At 60.0% G+C, this 20,200-nt stretch overlaps 1 protein-coding gene across 1 annotated transcript in view; it reads left to right on the forward strand.

Moving 5' to 3' along the window:
- Positions 1-20,200, forward strand: part of LOC142473341 (dynein heavy chain domain-containing protein 1-like) — a 434,059-nt gene that overhangs the window by 236,550 nt on the left and 177,309 nt on the right. Inside the window, exons 19-20 of the mRNA XM_075580578.1 lie at positions 15,174-15,597; positions 17,781-17,933. Coding sequence (XP_075436693.1) covers positions 15,174-15,597; positions 17,781-17,933 — 577 coding nt within the window. The remainder of the gene's footprint in view (positions 1-15,173; positions 15,598-17,780; positions 17,934-20,200) is intronic.

A 20,200-nucleotide genomic window follows, 5' to 3' on the forward strand; every position in this document is an offset into this window, starting at 1 on the left:
GACCCTCTGGGACTATGAGACCCGCAGGAATGTGGGATTTTGAACAATGTTCTCCAAGGAATTAAATGTATTTGCGGAGATTACGCAGGCTGAGGGCAGTATAGTATGTATATATATATATATATATATGTATATATATATATATATATATATATATATATATATATATATATAGTATAGTCTCCTGTCGATCCTTTGTCTGGTCCTTCACAAGGAACTGACGGGAGAGAGCGTCTGCCTTCACATTCTTTGACCAGGTAGGTATAAAAGGATAAAGTTAAAGCGAGAAAAAAAGGGACCATCGTGCTTGTCGAGACGCCAGCCGCCGAGCGCCTTTGATGTATAGAAGATTGTTGTGGTCCATCAGTACGGTAACTGGGTTTTCCGTGCCCTCGAGCAGGTGTCTCAAATCTTCTAAAGCCATTGTGAAGGCCAGGAGTTCTCGATTGCCTACAGCATGGTTCTGTTCGGCGGAAGAAAACTTTTTAGAAAAAAAAGTTTGGCCTGGGGCGTCTACCTCTGTGACAAAATAGCTCCGGCCCCGACGTCCGAGGCCTCTACCTCTAGAGTGAAAGTTAAGCTCGGATCTGGGTGCACGAGGATGGGTGCAGAGACAAAGGCTGTCTTCAGTCTGTCGAATGCCTGGATAGTGGCAGAGGACCAAGAGGAGGGATCCGTGCGTGACATCGTGGGCTGAGTGACGGAGGTGGGGCTTCAGTGATCCTCACAACCCCCTGCTATGTGGTCGGGGAGGAGGGGGCCGTCATGTGGCCATTGACTCCTCCCCTTTCTGACACATTTTCCATGACTAAGTATATGAAGTGGATGGAGGAGGGGGGATGACTGGGCTATATGTTGCAACGGGTATGCAGGCATCCCCCCTCCCCCGCGTGTTATTAACTTTGTGTACCAATAGTATTCCATCCACTGCAAGTGGGGCCTGCAGGAACCTGCCCCATGTGGTCGCCTTTCCTGGCCTCCTCTCCCTGCTCATTCATGCCCATCCCCCGAGTGAAAGGGAATGATGCGGTGTGTAACTCTACAAGAACCCAATGGTGTGATGTGTAACCCCAACATATATTTATGTATTGCATAGTCCCACGTGATGTGTGGTTTGGGGGAGGGGGGGGGTTACCATGTGGCCATTGCTGGGCCACATGGTGCATTGGATATGCACGTCCCAACAGTATTCAAACCCAGGATCCCCAGCGCTCATGGGGCATTCGAGGAGAATTAGCCGCATAAAATAGACTGAATGTTCATTGCACGTTACACTCATCGCAATAACATTTCCATAGGTTCTGCATGTCTAATACTAATAAACCACATTCTACTCGTTTGGGGAAAGCTTAGGGTTTGTGTATGTCTGTGTGTGTGTGTGTGTGTGTGTGTGTGTGTGTGTGTGTGTGTGTGTGTGTGTGTGTGTGTGTGTGTGTGTGTGTGTGTGTGTGTGTGTGTGTGTGTGTAGCCTGGCACTGTGTATGTGTGTCAGTGTGTGTTAGGGGAGGGGAGCCTGGCACTGTGTATGTGTGTCTGTGTGTGTTAGGAGAGGGGAGCCTGGCATTGTGTATGTGTGTCTGTGTGTGTTAGGGGAGGGGAGCCTGGCACTGCCACACTGTGTGTGTGTGTGTGTGTGTGGGGAGCCTGACATTGTGTATGTGTGTGTTAGGGGAGGGGAGCCTGGCACTGTGTATGTGTGTCTGTATGCATTAGGGGAGGGGAGCCTGGCACTGCCGCACTGTGTGTGTGTGTGTGAGGGGAGGGGAGCCTGGCACTGCCGCAATTGTGTGTGTGAGGGGAGCCTAGCACTGCCGAACTGTGTGTGTGTGTGTGTGAGAGGGGAGGTTGGCACTGCCGAACTGTGTGTGTGTGTGTGTGTGTGTGTGTGTGTGTGTGTGTGTGTGTGTGTGTGTGTGTGTGTGTGTGTGTGTGTGTGTGTGTGTGTGTGTGTGTGTGTGGACCCTGGCACTGTCGAACTGTGTGTGTGTGAGGGGAGCCTGGCACTGCCACCCTGGGTGTGTGGGAAGTGGAGCCTGGCACTGCCACCCTGTGTGTGTGGGAAGTGGAGCCTGGCACTGCCACCCTGGGTGTGTGGGAAGTGGAGCCTGGCACTGCCACCCTGTGTGTGTGGGAAGTGGAGCCTGGCACTGCCACCCTGTGTGTGTGGGGGGAGGGGAGCCTGGCACTGCCACCCTGTGTGTGTGGGAAGTGGAGCCTGGCACTGCCACCCTGTGTGTGTGGGAAGTGGAGCCTGGCACTGCCACCCTGTGTGTGTGGGAAGTGGAGCCTGGCACTGCCACCCTGTGTGTGTGGGGGGAGGGGAGCCTGGCACTGCCACCCTGTGTGTGTGGGAAGTGGAGCCTGGCACTGCCACCCTGTGTGTGTGGGGGGAGGGGAGCCTGGCACTGCCGCACTGGGTGTGTGGGAAGTGGAGCCTGGCACTGCCACCCTGTGTGTGTGGGAGGAGGGGAGCCTGGCACTGCCACCCTGTGTGTGTGGGGGGAGGGGAGCCTGGCACTGCCACCCTGGGTGTGTGGGAAGTGGAGCCTGGCACTGCCGCACTGGGTGTGTGGGGGGAGGGGAGCCTGGCACTGCCGCACTGGGTGTGTGGGGGGAGGGGAGCCTGGCACTGCTGCACTGGATATGGGTGTCTGTGTGTGAAGGGGGGGGGGGAGGGCTGGCACTGCTGCACTGTGTGTGTGTTTGAGGGGAGCCTGGCACTGCCACCTTGTGTGTGTGTGTAGCCTTGTACTGCCACAGTGCGTGTGTGTATGCGTGCTCTCGCAGTACCTGCTGACGCTCTGCTGTCTCTCTCAGACTCTGCACAGACGCTCTCGCAGTCCCTGCTGACGCTTTGCTGTCTCTCTCTCAGACTCTGCACAGACGCTCTCTCGCAGTCCCTGCTGACGCTCTGCGGTCTCTCTCAGACTCTGCACAGACGCTCTTTTGCAGTCCCTGCTGCCGCTCAGCTGTCTCTCTCTCAGACTCTGCACAGACGCTCTCTCGCAGTCCCTGCTGACTCTCTGCTGTCTCTCTCTCAGACTCTGCACAGACGCTCTCTCTCAGACTCTGCACAGACGCTCTCTCTCAGACTCTGCACAGACGCTCTCTCGCAGTCCCTGCTGACGCTCTGCGGTCTCTCTCTCAGACTCTGCACAGACCCTCTCTCGCTGTCCCTGCTGACGCTCTGCGGTCTCTCTCTCAGACTCTGCACAGACCCTCTCTCGCAGTCCCTGCTGACTCTCTGCTGTCTCTCTCTCAGACTCTGCACAGACGCTCTCTCTCATACTCTGCACAGACGCTCTCTCTCAGACTCTGCACAGATGCTCTCTCTCAGACTCTGCACAGAGGCTCTCTCGCAGTCCCTGCTGACGCTCTGCTGTCTCTCTCTCTGACTCTGCACAGACGCTCTCTCGCAGTCCCTGCTGACGCTCTGCGGTCTCTCTCTCAGACTCTGCACAGACGCTCTCTCGCAGTCCCTGCTGACGCTCTGCTGTCTCTCTCTCTGACTCTGCACAGACGCTCTCTCGCAGTCCCTGCTGACGCTCTGCGGTCTCTCTCTCTGACTCTGCACAGACGCTCTCTCGCAGTCCCTGCTGACGCTCTGCGGTCTCTCTCAGACTCTGCACAGACGCTCTCTCGCAGTCCCTGCTGACGCATTGCTGTCTCTCTCTCAGACTCTGCACAGACGCTCTCTCGCAGTCCCTGCTGACGCTCTGCGGTCTCTCTCTCAGACTCTGCACAGACGCTCTCTCACAGTCCCTGCTGACGCTCTGCGGTCTCTCTCTCAGACTCTGCACAGATGCTCTCTCGCAGTCCCTGCTGACGCTCTGCGGTCTCTCTCTGACTCTGCACAGACGCTCTCTCGCAGTCCCTGCTGACGCTCTGCAGTCTCTCTCTGACTCTGCACAGACGCTCTCTCGCAGTCCCTGCTGACGCTCTGCTGTCTCTCTCTCAGACTCTGCACAGACGCTCTCTCGCAGTCCCTGCAGACGCTCTGCGGTCTCTCTCAGACTCTGCACAGATGCTCTGTCGCAGTCCCTGCTGACGCTTTGCTGTCTCTCTCTCAGACTCTGCACAGACGCTCTCTCGCAGTCCCTGCTGACGCTCTGCGGTCTCTCTCAGACTCTGCACAGACGCTCTCTCGCAGTCCCTGCTGACGCTTTGCTGTCTCTCTCAGACTCTGCACAGACGCTCTCTCGCAGTCCCTGCTGACGGTCTGCTGTCTCTCTCTCTGACTCTGCACAGACGCTCTCTCGCAGTCCCTGCTGACGCTCTGCTGTCTCTCTCTCTGACTCTGCACAGACGCTCTCTCGCAGTCCCTGCTGACGCTTTGCTGTCTCTCTCAGACTCTGCACAGACGCTCTCTCGCAGTCCCTGCTGACGCTCTGCTGTCTCTCTCTCTGACTCTGCACAGACCCTCTCTCGCAGTCCCTGCTGACGCTCTGCTGTCTCTCTCTCTGACTCTGCACAGACGCTCTCTCGCAGTCCCTGCTGACGCTCTGCGGTCTCTCTCTCTGACTCTGCACAGACGCTCTCTCGCAGTCCCTGCTGACGCTCTGCGGTCTCTCTCTCTGACTCTGCACAGACGCTCTCTCGCTGTCCCTGCTGACGCTCTGCGGTCTCTCTCTCTGACTCTGCACAGACGCTCTCTCGCAGTCCCTGCTGACGCACTGCGGTGTCTCTCAGACTCTGCACAGACGCTCTCTCGCAGTCCCTGCTGACGCATTGCTGTCTCTCTCTCAGACTCTGCACAGACGCTCTCTCGCAGTCCCTGCTGACGCTCTGCTGTCTCTCTCTCTGACTCTGCACAGACGCTCTCTCGCAGTCCCTGCTGACGCTCTGCTGTCTCTCTCTCTGACTCTGCACAGACCCTCTCTCGCAGTCCCTGCTGACGCTCTGCGGTCTCTCTCTCAGACTCTGCACAGACCCTCTCTCGCTGTCCCTGCTGACGCTCTGCGGTCTCTCTCTCAGACTCTGCACAGACCCTCTCTCGCAGTCCCTGCTGACTCTCTGCTGTCTCTCTCTCAGACTCTGCACAGACGCTCTCTCTCATACTCTGCACAGACGCTCTCTCTCAGACTCTGCACAGATGCTCTCTCTCAGACTCTGCACAGAGGCTCTCTCGCAGTCCCTGCTGACGCTCTGCTGTCTCTCTCTCTGACTCTGCACAGACGCTCTCTCGCAGTCCCTGCTGACGCTCTGCGGTCTCTCTCTCAGACTCTGCACAGACGCTCTCTCGCAGTCCCTGCTGACGCTCTGCTGTCTCTCTCTCTGACTCTGCACAGACGCTCTCTCGCAGTCCCTGCTGACGCTCTGCGGTCTCTCTCTCTGACTCTGCACAGACGCTCTCTCGCAGTCCCTGCTGACGCTCTGCGGTCTCTCTCAGACTCTGCACAGACGCTCTCTCGCAGTCCCTGCTGACGCATTGCTGTCTCTCTCTCAGACTCTGCACAGACGCTCTCTCGCAGTCCCTGCTGACGCTCTGCGGTCTCTCTCTCAGACTCTGCACAGACGCTCTCTCACAGTCCCTGCTGACGCTCTGCGGTCTCTCTCTCAGACTCTGCACAGATGCTCTCTCGCAGTCCCTGCTGACGCTCTGCGGTCTCTCTCTGACTCTGCACAGACGCTCTCTCGCAGTCCCTGCTGACGCTCTGCAGTCTCTCTCTGACTCTGCACAGACGCTCTCTCGCAGTCCCTGCTGACGCTCTGCTGTCTCTCTCTCAGACTCTGCACAGACGCTCTCTCGCAGTCCCTGCAGACGCTCTGCGGTCTCTCTCAGACTCTGCACAGATGCTCTGTCGCAGTCCCTGCTGACGCTTTGCTGTCTCTCTCTCAGACTCTGCACAGACGCTCTCTCGCAGTCCCTGCTGACGCTCTGCGGTCTCTCTCAGACTCTGCACAGACGCTCTCTCGCAGTCCCTGCTGACGCTTTGCTGTCTCTCTCAGACTCTGCACAGACGCTCTCTCGCAGTCCCTGCTGACGGTCTGCTGTCTCTCTCTCTGACTCTGCACAGACGCTCTCTCGCAGTCCCTGCTGACGCTCTGCTGTCTCTCTCTCTGACTCTGCACAGACGCTCTCTCGCAGTCCCTGCTGACGCTTTGCTGTCTCTCTCAGACTCTGCACAGACGCTCTCTCGCAGTCCCTGCTGACGCTCTGCTGTCTCTCTCTCTGACTCTGCACAGACGCTCTCTCGCAGTCCCTGCTGACGCTCTGCGGTCTCTCTCTCTGACTCTGCACAGACGCTCTCTCGCAGTCCCTGCTGACGCTCTGCGGTCTCTCTCTCTGACTCTGCACAGACGCTCTCTCGCTGTCCCTGCTGACGCTCTGCGGTCTCTCTCTCTGACTCTGCACAGACGCTCTCTCGCAGTCCCTGCTGACGCCCTGCGGTGTCTCTCAGACTCTGCACAGACGCTCTCTCGCAGTCCCTGCTGACGCATTGCTGTCTCTCTCTCAGACTCTGCACAGACGCTCTCTCGCAGTCCCTGCTGACGCTCTGCTGTCTCTCTCTCTGACTCTGCACAGACGCTCTCTCGCAGTCCCTGCTGACGCTCTGCGGTCTCTCTCTCAGACTCTGCACAGACGCTCTCTCGCAGTCCCTGCTGACGCTCTGCGGTCTCTCTCTCAGACTCTGCGCAGACGCTCTCTCGCAGTCCCTGCTGACGCTTTGCTGTCTCTCTCAGACTCTGCACAGACGCGCTCTCGCAGTCCCTGCTGACGCTCTGCTGTCTCTCTCTCAGACTCTGCACAAACGCTCTCTCGCAGTCCCTGCTGACGCTCTGCGGTCTCTCTCTCAGACTCTGCACAGACGCTCTCTCACAGTCCCTGCTGACGCTCTGCGGTCTCTCTCTCAGACTCTGCACAGATGTTCTCTCGCAGTCCCTGCTGACGCTCTGCGGTCTCTCTCTGACTCTGCACAGACGCTCTCTCGCAGTCCCTGCTGACGCTCTGCAGTCTCTCTCTGACTCTGCACAGACGCTCTCTCGCAGTCCCTGCTGACGCTCTGCTGTCTCTCTCTCAGACTCTGCACAGACGCTCTCTCGCAGTCCCTGCAGACGCTCTGCGGTCTCTCTCAGACTCTGCACAGATGCTCTCTCGCAGTCCCTGCTGACGCTTTGCTGTCTCTCTCTCTGACTCTGCACAGACGCTCTCTCGCAGTCCCTGCTGACGCTCTGCGGTCTCTCTCAGACTCTGCACAGACGCTCTCTCGCAGTCCCTGCTGACGCTTTGCTGTCTCTCTCAGACTCTGCACAGACGCTCTCTCGCAGTCCCTGCTGACGGTCTGCGGTCTCTCTCTCAGACTCTGCACAGACGCTCTCTCGCAGTCCCTGCTGACGCTTTGCGGTCTCTCTCTCAGACTCTGCACAGACGCTCTCTCGCAGTCCCTGCTGACGCTCTGCGGTCTCTTTCTCAGACTCTGCACAGACGCTCTCTCGCAGTCCCTGCTGACGCTCTGCGGTCTCTCTCTGACTCTGCACAGACGCTCTCTCGCAGTCCCTGCTGATGCTTTGCTGTCTCTCTCTCAGACTCTGTACAGACGCTCTCTCGCAGTCCCTGCTGACGCTTTGCTGTCTCTCTCTCAGACTCTGCACAGACGCTCTCTCGCAGTCCCTGCTGACGCTTTGCTGTCTCTCTCTCAGATTCTGCACAGACGCTCTCTCGCAGTCCCTGCTGACGCTTTGCTGTCTCTCTCTCAGACTCTGCACAGACGCTCTCTCGCAGTCCCTGCTGACGCTTTGCTGTCTCTCTCTCAGACTCTGCACAGACGCTCTCTCGCAGTCCCTGCTGACGCTTTGCTGTCTCTCTCTCAGACTCTGCACAGACGCTCTCTCGCAGTCCCTGCTGACGCTCTGCGGTCTCTCTCTCAGACTCTGCACAGACGCTCTCTCGCAGTCCCTGCTGACGCTTTGCTGTCTCTCTCAGACTCTGCACAGACGCTCTCTCGCAGTCCCTGCTGACGCTCTGCGGTCTCTCTCTCAGACTCTGCACAGACGCTCTCTCGCAGTCCCTGCTGACGCTTTGCTGTCTCTCTCAGACTCTGCACAGACGCTCTCTCGCAGTCCCTGCTGACGCTCTGCGGTCTCTCTCTCAGACTCTGCACAGACGCTCTCTCGCAGTCCCTGCTGACGCTCTGCGGTCTCTCTCTCAGACTCTGCACAGACGCTCTCTCGCAGTCCCTGCTGACGCTCTGCGGTCTCTCTCTCAGACTCTGCACAGACGCTCTCTCGCAGTCCCTGCTGACGCTCTGCGGTCTCTCTCTCAGACTCTGCACAGAGGCTCTCTCGCAGTCCGTGCTGACGCTCTGCGGTCTCTCTCAGACTCTGCACAGACGCTCTCTCGCAGTCCCTGCTGACGCTTTGCGGCCTCTCAGACTCTGCACAGACGCTCACTCGCAGTACCTGCTGACGCTCTGCGGTCTCTCTCTCAGACTCTGCATAGACGCTCTCTCGCAGTCCCTCCTGACGCTCTGCGGTCTCTCTCTCAGGCTCTGCACAGAGGCTCTCGCAGTCCCTGCTGACGCTTTGCGGTCTCTCTCTCAGACTCTGCACAGACGCTCTCTCGCAGTATCTGCTGACTCTTTGCGGTCTCTCTCAGACTCTGCACAGACCCTCTCTCGCAGTCCCTGCTGCCGCTCGGCTGTCTCTCTCTCAGACTCTGCACAGAGGCTCTCTCGCAGTCCCTGCTGACGCTCTGCTGTCTCTCTCTCTGACTCTGCACAGACGCTCTCTCGCAGTCCCTGCTGACGCTCTGCGGTCTCTCTCTGACTCTGCACAAACGCTCTCTCGCAGTCCCTGCTGACGCTTTGCTGTCTCTCTCTCAGACTCTGCACAGACGCTCTCTCGCAGTCCCTGCTGATGCTCTGCGGTCTCTCTCTGACTCTGCACAGACGCTCTCTCGCAGTCCCTGCTGACGCTCTGCTGTCTCTCTCTCAGACTCTGCACAGACGCTCTCTCGCAGTCCCTGCTGATGCTCTGCGGTCTCTCTCTGACTCTGCACAGACGCTCTCTCGCAGTCCCTGCTGATGCTCTGCGGTCTCTCTCAGACTCTGCACAGACGCTCTCTCGCAGTCCCTGCTGACGCTTTGCTGTCTCTCTCAGACTCTGCACAGACGCTCTCTTGCAGTCCCTGCTGACGCTCAGCGGTCTCTCTCTCAGACTCTGCACAGACCCTCTCTCGCAGTCCCTGCTGACGCTCTGCGGTCTCTCTCTCAGACTCTGCACAGACTCTCTCTCGCAGTCCCTGCTGACGCTCTGCGGTCTCTCTCTCAGACTCTGCACAGACCCTCTCTCGCAGTCCCTGCTGACGCTCTGCGGTCTCTCTCTCAGACTCTGCACAGACTCTCTCTCGCAGTCCCTGCTGACGCTCTGCGGTCTCTCTCTCAGAATCTGCACAGACCCTCTCTCGCAGTCCCTGCTGACGCTTTGCTGTCTCTCTCAGACTCTGCACAGACGCTCTCTCGCAGTCCCTGCTGACGCTCTGTGGTCTCTCTCTCAGACTCTGCACAGACGCTCTCTCGCTGTCCCTACTGACGCTCTGCGGTCTCTCTCAGACTCTGCACAGACGCTCTCTCGCAGTCCCTCCTGACGCTTTGCTGTCTCTCTCAGACTCTGCACAGACGCTCTCTCGCAGTCCCTGCTGACGCTCTGCGGTCTCTCTCTCTGACTCTGCACAGACGCTCTCTCGCAGTCCCTGCTGACGCTTTGCTGTCTCTCTCAGACTCTGCACAGATGCTCTCTCGCAGTCCCTGCTGACGCTTTGCTGTCTCTCTCAGACTCTGCACAGAGGCTCTCTCGCAGTCCCTGCTGACGCTTTGCTGTCTCTCTCAGACTCTGCACAGACGCTCTCTCGCAGTCCCTGCTGACGCTCTGTGGTCTCTCTCTCAGACTCTGCACAGACGCTCTCTCGCTGTCCCTGCTGATGCTCTGCGGTCTCTCTCAGACTCTGCACAGACGCTCTCTCGCAGTCCCTGCTGACGCTTTGCTGTCTCTCTCAGACTCTGCACAGACGCTCTCTCGCAGTCCCTGCTGACGCTCTGCGGTCTCTCTCTCTGACTCTGCACAGACGCTCTCTCGCAGTCCCTGCTGACGCTTTGCTGTCTCTCTCAGACTCTGCACAGATGCTCTCTCGCAGTCCCTGCTGACGCTTTGCTGTCTCTCTCAGACTCTGCACAGACGCTCTCTCGCAGTCCCTGCAGACGCTCTGCGGTCTCTCTCTCAGACTCTGCACAGACGCTCTCTCGCAGTCCCTGCTGACGCTCTGCGGTCTCTCTCTCAGACTCTGCACAGACGCTCCCTCGCAGTCCCTGCTGACGCTCTGCGGTCTCTCTCTCAGACTCTGCACAGAGGCTCTCTCGCAGTCCCTGCTGACGCTTTGCTGTCTCTCTCTCAGACTCTGCACAGACGCTCTCTCGCAGTCCCTGCTGACGCTCTGCGGTCTCTCTCAGACTCTGCACAGACGCTCTCTCGCAGTCCCTGCTGACGCTCTGCGGTCTCTCTCAGACTCTGCACAGATGCTCTCTCGCAGTCCCTGCTGACGGTCTGCGGTCTCTCTCTCAGACTCTGCACAGACGCTCTCGCAGTCCCTGCTGACGCTTTGCTGTCTCTCTCTCAGACTCTGCACAGACGCTCCCTCGCAGTCCCTGCTGACGCTCTGCGGTCTCTCTCTCAGACTCTGCACAGAAGCTCTCTCGCAGTCCCTGCTGACGCTTTGCTGTCTCTCTCTCAGACTCTGCACAGACGCTCTCTCGCAGTCCCTGCTGACGCTCTGCGGTCTCTCTCAGACTCTGCACAGACGCTCTCTCGTAGTCCCTGCTGACGCTCTGCGGTCTCTCTCAGACTCTGCACAGATGCTCTCTCGCAGTCCCTGCTGACGGTCTGCGGTCTCTCTCTCAGACTCTGCACAGACGCTCTCTCGCAGTCCCTGCTGACGCTTTGCTGTCTCTCTCAGACTCTGCACAGACGCTCTCTCGCAGTCCCTGCTGACGCTCTGCGGTCTCTCTCAGACTCTGCACAGACGCTCTCTCGCAGTCCCTGCTGACGGTCTGCGGTCTCTCTCTCAGACTCTGCACAGACGCTCTCTCGCAGTCCCTGCTGACGCTTTGCTGTCTCTCTCTCTGACTCTGCACAGACGCTCCCTCGCAGTCCCTGCTGACGCTCTGCGGTCTCTCTCTCAGACTCTGCACAGAGGCTCTCTCGCAGTCCCTGCTGACGCTTTGCTGTCTCTCTCTCAGACTCTGCACAGACGCTCTCTCGCAGTCCCTGCTGATGCTCTGCGGTCTCTCTCAGACTCTGCACAGACGCTCTCTCGCAGTCCCTGCTGACGCTCTGCGGTCTCTCTCAGACTCTGCACAGACGCTCTCTCGCAGTCCCTGCTGACGGTCTGCGGTCTCTCTCTCAGACTCTGCACAGACGCTCTCTCGCAGTCCCTGCTGACGCTTTGCTGTCTCTCTCTCAGACTCTGCACAGACGCTCTCTCGCAGTCCCTGCTGACGCTCTGCGGTCTCTCTCAGACTCTGCACAGATGCTCTCTCGCAGTCCCTGCTGACGCTCTGCGGTCTCTCTCAGACTCTGCACAGACGCTCTCTCGCAGTCCCTGCTGACGGTCTGCGGTCTCTCTCTCTGACTCTGCACAGACGCTCTCTCGCAGTCCCTGCTGACGCTTTGCTGTCTCTCTCAGACTCTGCACAGACGCTCTCTCGCAGTCCCTGCTGACGCTTTGCTGTCTCTCTCAGACTCTGCACAGAGGCTCTCTCGCAGTCCCTGCTGACGCTTTGCTGTCTCTCTCAGACTCTGCACAGACGCTCTCTCGCAGTCCCTGCTGACGCTCTGTGGTCTCTCTCTCAGACTCTGCACAGACGCTCTCTCGCTGTCCCTGCTGATGCTCTGCGGTCTCTCTCAGACTCTGCACAGACGCTCTCTCGCAGTCCCTGCTGACGCTTTGCTGTCTCTCTCAGACTCTGCACAGACGCTCTCTCGCAGTCCCTGCTGACGCTCTGCGGTCTCTCTCTCTGACTCTGCACAGACGCTCTCTCGCAGTCCCTGCTGATGCTTTGCTGTCTCTCTCAGACTCTGCACAGATGCTCTCTCGCAGTCCCTGCTGACGCTTTGCTGTCTCTCTCAGACTCTGCACAGACGCTCTCTCGCAGTCCCTGCAGACGCTCTGCGGTCTCTCTCTCAGACTCTGCACAGACGCTCTCTCGCAGTCCCTGCTGACGCTCTGCTGTCTCTCTCTATGACTCGGCACAGACGCTCCCTCGCAGTCCCTGCTGACGCTCTGCGGTCTCTCTCTCAGACTCTGCACAGAGGCTCTCTCGCAGTCCCTGCTGACGCTTTGCTGTCTCTCTCTCAGACTCTGCACAGACGCTCTCTCGCAGTCCCTGCTGACGCTCTGCGGTCTCTCTCAGACTCTGCACAGACGCTCTCTCGCAGTCCCTGCTGACGCTCTGCGGTCTCTCTCAGACTCTGCACAGACGCTCTCTCGCAGTCCCTGCTGACGGTCTGCGGTCTCTCTCTCAGACTCTGCACAGACGCTCTCTCGCAGTCCCTGCTGACGCTTTGCTGTCTCTCTCTCAGACTCTGCACAGACGCTCCCTCGCAGTCCCTGCTGACGCTCTGCGGTCTCTCTCTCAGACTCTGCACAGAGGCTCTCTCGCAGTCCCTGCTGACGCTTTGCTGTCTCTCTCTCAGACTCTGCACAGACGCTCTCTCGCAGTCCCTGCTGACGCTCTGCGGTCTCTCTCAGACTCTGCACAGACGCTCTCTCGCAGTCCCTGCTGACGCTCTGCGGTCTCTCTCAGACTCTGCACAGACGCTCTCTCGCAGTCCCTGCTGACGGTCTGCGGTCTCTCTCTTAGACTCTGCACAGACGCTCCCTCGCAGTCCCTGCTGACGCTCTGCGGTCTCTCTCTCAGACTCTGCACAGAGGCTCTCTCGCAGTCCCTGCTGACGCTTTGCTGTCTCTCTCTCAGACTCTGCACAGACGCTCTCTCGCAGTCCCTGCTGACGCTCTGCGGTCTCTCTCAGACTCTGCACAGACGCTCTCTCGCAGTCCCTGCTGACGCTCTGCGGTCTCTCTCAGACTCTGCACAGACGCTCTCTCGCAGTCCCTGCTGACGGTCTGCGGTCTCTCTCTCAGACTCTGCACAGACGCTCTCTCGCAGTCCCTGCTGACGCTTTGCTGTCTCTCTCTCAGACTCTGCACAGACGCTCTCTCGCAGTCCCTGCTGACGCTCTGCGGTCTCTCTCTCAGACTCTGCACAGACGCTCTCTCGCAGTCCCTGCTGACGCTCTGCGGTCTCTCTCAGACTCTGCACAGACGCTCTCTCGCAGTCCCTGCTGACGGTCTGCGGTCTCTCTCTCTGACTCTGCACAGACACTCTCTCGCAGTCCCTGCTGACGCTTTGCTGTCTCTCTCAGACTCTGCACAGACGCTCTCTCGCAGTCCCTGCTGACGCTTTGCTGTCTCTCTCAGACTCTGCACAGACGCTCTCTCGCAGTCCCTGCTGACGCTCTGCGGTCTCTCTCTCAGACTCTGCACAGACGCTCTCTCGCAGTCCCTGCTGACGCTTTGCTGTCTCTCTCAGACTCTGCACAGACGCTCTCTCGCAGTCCCTGCTGACGCTTTGCTGTCTCTCTCAGACTCTGCACAGACGCTTTCTCGCAGTCCCTGCTGACGCTCTGCGGTCTCTCTCTCAGACTCTGCACAGACGCTCTCTCGCAGTCCCTGCTGACGCTTTGCTGTCTCTCTCAGACTCTGCACAGACGCTCTCTCGCAGTCCCTGCTGACGCTCTGCGGTCTCTCTCTCAGACTCTGCACAGACGCTCTCTCGCAGTCCCTGCTGACGCTCTGCGGTCTCTCTCTCAGACTCTGCACAGACGCTCTCTCGCAGTCCCTGCTGACGCATTGCTGTCTCTCTCTCAGACTGCACAGACGCTCTCTCGCAGTCCCTGCTGACGCTCTGCTGTCTCTCTCTCTGACTCTGCGCAGACGCTCTCTCGCAGTCCCTGCTGACGCTCTGCGGTCTCTCTCTCAGACTCTGCACAGACGCTCTCTCGCAGTCCCTGCGGACGCTCTGCGGTCTCTCTCTCAGACTCTGCACAGACGCTCTCTCGCAGTCCCTGCTGACGCTCTGCGGTCTCTCTCTCAGACTCTGCACAGACGCTCTCTCGCAGTCCCTGCTGACGCTCTGCGGTCTCTCTCTCAGACTCTGCACAGACGCTCTCTCGCCGTCCCTGCTGACGCTCTGCGGTCTCTCTCTCAGACTCTGCACAGACGCTCTCTCGCAGTCCCTGCTGACGCTCTGCGGTCTCTCTCTCAGACTCTGCACAGACGCTCTCTCGCAGTCCCTGCTGACGGTCTGCGGTCTCTCTCTCAGACTCTGCACAGACGCTCTCTCGCAGTCCCTGCTGACGGTCTGCGGTCTCTCTCTCTGACTCTGCACAGACGCTCTCTCGCAGTCCCTGCTGACGCTCTGCGGTCTCTCTCTCAGACTCTGCACAGACGCTCTCTCGCAGTCCCTGCTGACGCTCTGCGGTCTCTCTCTCAGACTCTGCACAGACGCTCTCTCGCAGTCCCTGCTGACGGTCTGCGGTCTCTCTCTCAGACTCTGCTCAGACGCTCTCTCGCAGTACCTGCTGACGCTCTGCGGTCTCTCTCTCAGACTCTGCACAGACGCTCTCTCGCAGTCCCTGCTGACGCTCTGCGGTCTCTCTCTCAGACTCTGCACAGACGCCCTCTCGCAGTCCCTGCTGACGCTCTGCGGTCTCTCTCTCAGACTCTGCACAGACGCTCTCTCGCAGTCCCTGCTGACGGTCTGCGGTCTCTCTCTCAGACTCTGCACAGACGCTCTCTCGCAGTCCCTGCTGACGCTCTGCGGTCTCTCTCTCAGACTCTGCACAGATGCTCTCTCGCAGTCCCTGCTGACGCTCTGCGGTCTCTCTCTCAGACTCTGCACAGACGCTCTCTCGCAGTCCCTGCTGACGGTCTGCGGTCTCTCTCTCAGACTCTGCACAGACGCTCTCTCGCAGTCCCTGCTGACGCTCTGCGGTCTCTCTCTCAGACTCTGCACAGACGCTCTCTCGCGGTCCCTGCTGACGCTCTGCGGTCTCTCTCTCAGACTCTGCACAGACGCTCTCTCGCGGTCCCTGCTGACGCTCTGCGGTCTCTCTCTCAGACTCTGCACAGACGCTCTCTCGCGGTCCCTGCGGACGCTCTGCTGGTTGCAGCCTCGGTCTCATACCTGGGAGGCCTCCCGTGGCTCCGCGCCTCTGAGCTGCTGAGGAAGTGGCAGAGCATGTGCCACGGGTCCGTGGTGTGCCCGGAGCCGGAGGACGTGGCTTCCCCGGAGCCCGCCGAGGACGCCCTCTGCCTGCTAGAGCTGCTGAGCACGCCCACAGAGCGCACGGACTGGCACCGACGCAGTCTGCCCGAGGACAGAGACACTCGGACCCGCGCAGCTTTGCTCCGCGCCAGTGTGCGCTACACTTCCTGCAGACACACCCTCATCCTGGACCCCGACCGCCAGGGAGAGAAGTGGGTGAGAGCTCTGCAGGGGGCACAGAAGGGGCACAGCGCCAGCACAGCGCCGGCACAGAGAGGTGAGCAGAGCACAGTGCCAGGGAAAGCAAGGTGTCTTGTGTGTGCGCAGAGCAGGGTGTCCTGTGTGTGCGCAGAGCAGGGTGTGTCCTGTGTGTGCGCAGAGCTGGGTGTCCTGTGTGTGCGCAGAGCAGGGTGTGTCCTGTGTGTGCGCAGAGCTGGGTGTGTCCTGTGTGTGTGCAGAGCAAGGTGTCTTGTGTGTGCAGAGCAGGGTGTCCTGTGTGTGCGCAGAGCAGGGTGTCCTGTGTGTGCGCAGAGCAGGGTGTGTCCTGTGTGTGCGCAGAGCAGGGTGTGTCCTGTGTGTGCGCAGAGCTGGGTGTCCTCTGTGTGCGCAGAGCAGGGTGTGTCCTGTGTGTGCGCAGAGCAGGGTGTGTCCTGTGTGTGCGCAGAGCTGGGTGTCCTCTGTGTGCGCAGAGCTGGGTGTGTCCTGTGTGGCCGCGCAGAGCAGGGTGTGTCCTGTGTGTGCGCAGAGCAGGGTGTGTCCTGTGTGCGCAGAGCAGGGTGTGTCCTGTGTGCGCAGAGCAGGGTGTGTCCTGTGTGTGTGTGCAGAATAGGGTGTGTGTGTGTGTGCAGAGGTGTGTGTGTGTGTGTGTGTGTGTGTGTGTGTGTGTGTGTGTGTGTGTGTGTGTGTGCAGAGGTGTGTGTGTGTGTGCAGAGGCGTGTGTGTGTGTGTGCAGAGGCGTGTGTGTGTGTGTGTGTGCAGAGGCGGAGTGTGTGTGTGCAGAGGCGGTGTGTGTGTGCAGAGGCGGGTGTGTGTGTGTGCAGAGGCGGGTGTGTGTGTGTGCAGAGGCGGGTGTGTGTGTGCAGAGGCGGGTGTGTGTGTGCAGAGGCGGGGGTGTGTATGCAGAGACGGATGTGTGTGTGCAGAGGCGGGTGTGTGTGTGTGTGTGCAGAGGCGGGTGTGTGTGTGTGCAGAGGCGGGTGTGTGTGTGTGCAGAGGCGGGTGTGTGTGTGCAGAGGCGGGTGTGTGTGTGTGCAGAGGCGGGTGTGTGTGTGTGCAGAGGCGGGTGTGTGTGTGTGCAGAGGCGGGTGTGTGTGCAGGGGCGGGTGTGTGTGTGCAGGGGCAGGTGTGTGTGTGCGCAGGGGTGGGTGTGTGTGTGCAGGGGCGGGTGTGTGTGTGCAGGGGCGGGTGTGTGTGCGCGCAGGGGCGGGTGTGTGTGCAGGGGTGGGTGTGTGTGCGCAGGGGCGGGTGTGTGTGTGCAGGGGCGGGTGTGTGTGTGTGCAGGGGCGGGTGTTTGTGTGCAGGGGCGGGTGTGTGTGTGCAGGGTTGGGTGTGTGTGTGCAGGGGCGGGTGTTTGTGTGCAGGGTTGGGTGTGTGTGTGCAGGGGCGGGTGTGTGTGTGCAGGGTTGGGTGTGTGTGTGCAGGGGCGGGTGTGTGTGTGTGCAGGGTTGGGTGTGTGTGTGCAGGGGCGGGTGTGTGTGTGTGCAGGGGCGGGTGTGTGTGTGCAGGGGCGGGTGTGTGTGTGCAGGGGCGGGTGTGTGTGTGTGCAGGGGCGGGTGTTTGTGTGCAGGGGCGGGTGTGTGTGTGCAGGGTTGGGTGTGTGTGTGCAGGGGCGGGTGTGTGTGTGTGCAGGGTTGGGTGTGTGTGTGCAGGGGCGGGTGTGTGTGTGCAGGGTTGGGTGTGTGTGTGCAGGGTTGGGTGTGTGTGTGCAGGGGCGGGTGTGTGTGTGTGCAGGGGCGGGTGTGTGTGTGCAGGGGCGGGTGTGTGTGTGTGCAGGGGCGGGTGTTTGTGTGCAGGGGCGGGTGTGTGTGTGTGCAGGGGCGGGTGTTTGTGTGCAGGGGCGGGTGTGTGCAGGGGCGGGTGTGTGTGTGTGTGTGCAGGGGCGGGTGTGTGTGTGCAGGGGCGGGTGTGTGTGTGCAGGGGCGGGTGTGTGTGTGTGCAGGGTTGGGTGTGTGTGTGCAGGGGCGGGTGTGTGTGTGCAGGGGCGGGTGTGTGTGTGCAGGGGCGGGTGTGTGTGTGTGCAGGGGCGGGTGTGTGTGTGTGCAGGGGCGGGTGTGTGTGTGTGCAGGGGCGGGTGTGTGTGTGTGCAGGGGCGGGTGTGTGTGTGTGCAGGGGCGGGTGTGTGTGTGTGCAGGGGCGGGTGTGTGTGTGTGTGCAGGGGCGGGTGTGTGTGTGCAGGGGCGGGTAGTCTCTAACTCTCTCTCTTCCCTGTCTCGCTCTTTCCTCTCCCTCTGCTCTTTGCAGTCAGTACTCCTGAGCCTGGCTGGGGGTCTCTCAGTCCCTGTGATGTCTCTGGGCCCCCCTCGCAGAGCCCCCCGTACCCTCCCGCAGAGCTCTGTGTGATGAGCGCATGTGACCCGGCGCTGAGGCAGAGACTAAGCGCTGCAGTAAGGAGAGGTGAGCGGGGGGGTGGGGGGAGAGGAGAGCGGGGGGCGGAGAGGTGAGCGGGGGGTTGGGGGGAGAGGAGAGCGGGGGGCGGATAGATGAGCGGGGGAGGAGAAGAGGTGAGCGGGGGGGTGGAGAGGAGAGCGGGGGCGGAGAGGTGAGCGGGGGGTGGAGGGTGGAGAGGTGAGCGGCGGGTGGAGAATTGAGCGGGGGGAGGAGAGGTGAGTGGGGGGAGGAGAGGTGAGTGGGGGGAGGAGAGTTGAGCGGGGGGAGGAGAGTTGAGCGGGGGGAGGAGAGTTGAGCGGGGGGAGGAGAGTTGAGCGGGGGGGAGGAGAGGTGAGCGGGGGGAGGAGAGGTGAGGGGGGGGTGGAGATCGGGGGGAGGAGAGGTAGGCGGAGAGGGGGGCGTGAACGTGGGGAGGAGAAGTAGAGGTGAGCAGGGGGGAGAGGTGAGCAGGGGGGAGGGGAGGTGAGTGTGGGGAGGAGAAGTAGAGGTGAGCAGGGGGAGAGGTGAGCAGGGGGGAGGGGAGGTGAGTGTGGGGAGGAGAAGTAGAGGTGAGCAGGGAGGAGAAGTGAGCGTGGGGGAGAGGTGAGCAGTGGGGAGGAGAGGTGAGCGAGGAGGAGAGGTGAGCGGGGGGATGAGAGGTGAGCGGGGGAGGAGAGGTGAGGGGGGGCAGAGAGGTGAGGGGGGGCAGAGAGGTGAGGGGGGGCAGAGAGGTGAGGGGGGGCAGAGAGGTGAGGGGGGGCAGAGAGGTGAGCAGGGGGCGGAGAGGTGAGCGGGGGCGGAGAGGTGAGAGGGGGCAGAGAGGTGAGTGGGGGGAGGAGAGGTGGGCGGAGAGGTGAGCGGGGGGCAGAGAGATGAGGGGGGGCAGAGAGGTGAGCGGGGGGCGGAGAGGTGAGTGGGGGCGGAGAGGTGAGAGGGGGGCGGAGAGGTGAGCGGAGAGGTGAGTGGGGGGAGGAGAGGTGGGTGGAGAGGTGAGGGGGGGCAGAGAGGTGAGGTGAGGGGGGGCAGAGAGGTGAGCGGGGGGTGGAGAGGTAAGCGGGGGGAGGAGAGGTGAGCGGGGGGAGGAGAGGTGAGGGGGGGAGGAGAGGTGAGCGGGGGGAGGAGAGGTGAGCGGGGGGAGGAGAGGTGTGCGGGGAGAGGTGAGCGGGGGGGAGGAGAGGTGAGCAGGGGGTGGAGAGTTGAGCGGGGGGGAGAGGTGAGTGGGGGGAAGAGGTGAGCAGGGGGAGGAGAGGTGAGCGGGGGGAGGAGAGGTGAGCGGGTGGGGGAGAGGTGAGCGGGTGGGGGAGAGGTGAGCGGGGGGGAGAGGTGAGCGGGGGGGAGGAGAGATTTTAGAATACTCGTCGGTACTACAGTACGAGAATGAGGTAAAACAAAATAAATGGTTTCCAGAACGAAAGTCCATGAAATGCGGTCTCTAGGTATCAATTCCCAGGAGCGGGGTTAATACGCAAACAAGAGACGCAAACCGTCTTCGGCGAGGGGCGCCGCGTGCAGCGTCTCCACCGAGAGAAATATCTTCATTCTGCGCTTGAAGAATTCGTTTACAAGTCCTTAGTTCTAATGAACTTTCACAGCGGGGTACAATCCCTGGTTACGGTGGGATCGTCCCTGTACCGCACGCTGTACCTTCAGATGGATCACAGAAGAACACCCCACGCGATAGCCTGACGGGCGAATAACACCCTCCCCAGCCTATCTGGGTAATAAACAGCCAATGTTGGCGTGGGAAGTGAATTCCAACCCAATGGCAAGTTTGCCAACAGTTCCTGAAGCCGGGCAAAGGGCTTCACAGCAGGCCAAGGGTCATGCGCTAACCTCACACCTAACCCACTTCGCATACCTGACCAAGCACCTTTGCATGGCGGCAGAAAGTCTACCTTTCTCCAGGATGCCTTACATCTGCTAGGCAAACTGTTTATATACATCTCCTGACATTTAGCACTTTCCCCAGGTCGGTACCTTTTGAAGCCCCGGACTTTTGCAGACACTCTTGAGTCGTCTCCACAGGAGGTCTCAGAAGTCCAGACTGACATTATGCATTATTCATCCCTGTAATGGCTGAAATGTAAATAGAAAAATAGTGAATTCCTAATGTATTCGCTGTCCTGCCTGGCTGAAATGTAAATGTCCCGGTTCCTATAATTTTACGATTCAGGGTTACTTCTCATTTATGACTTTTAATAAATTATAGATTATCATAACTATACCTGGGTACATGTTTACCCCCCAGCCCTCTGCATACCAAAAATTAGAAAGCTAGAACCTTCCTATCAAAA

Source organism: Ascaphus truei, assembly GCF_040206685.1.
Source record: "Ascaphus truei isolate aAscTru1 chromosome 3 unlocalized genomic scaffold, aAscTru1.hap1 SUPER_3_unloc_4, whole genome shotgun sequence".
Taxonomy (NCBI): domain Eukaryota; kingdom Metazoa; phylum Chordata; class Amphibia; order Anura; family Ascaphidae; genus Ascaphus; species Ascaphus truei.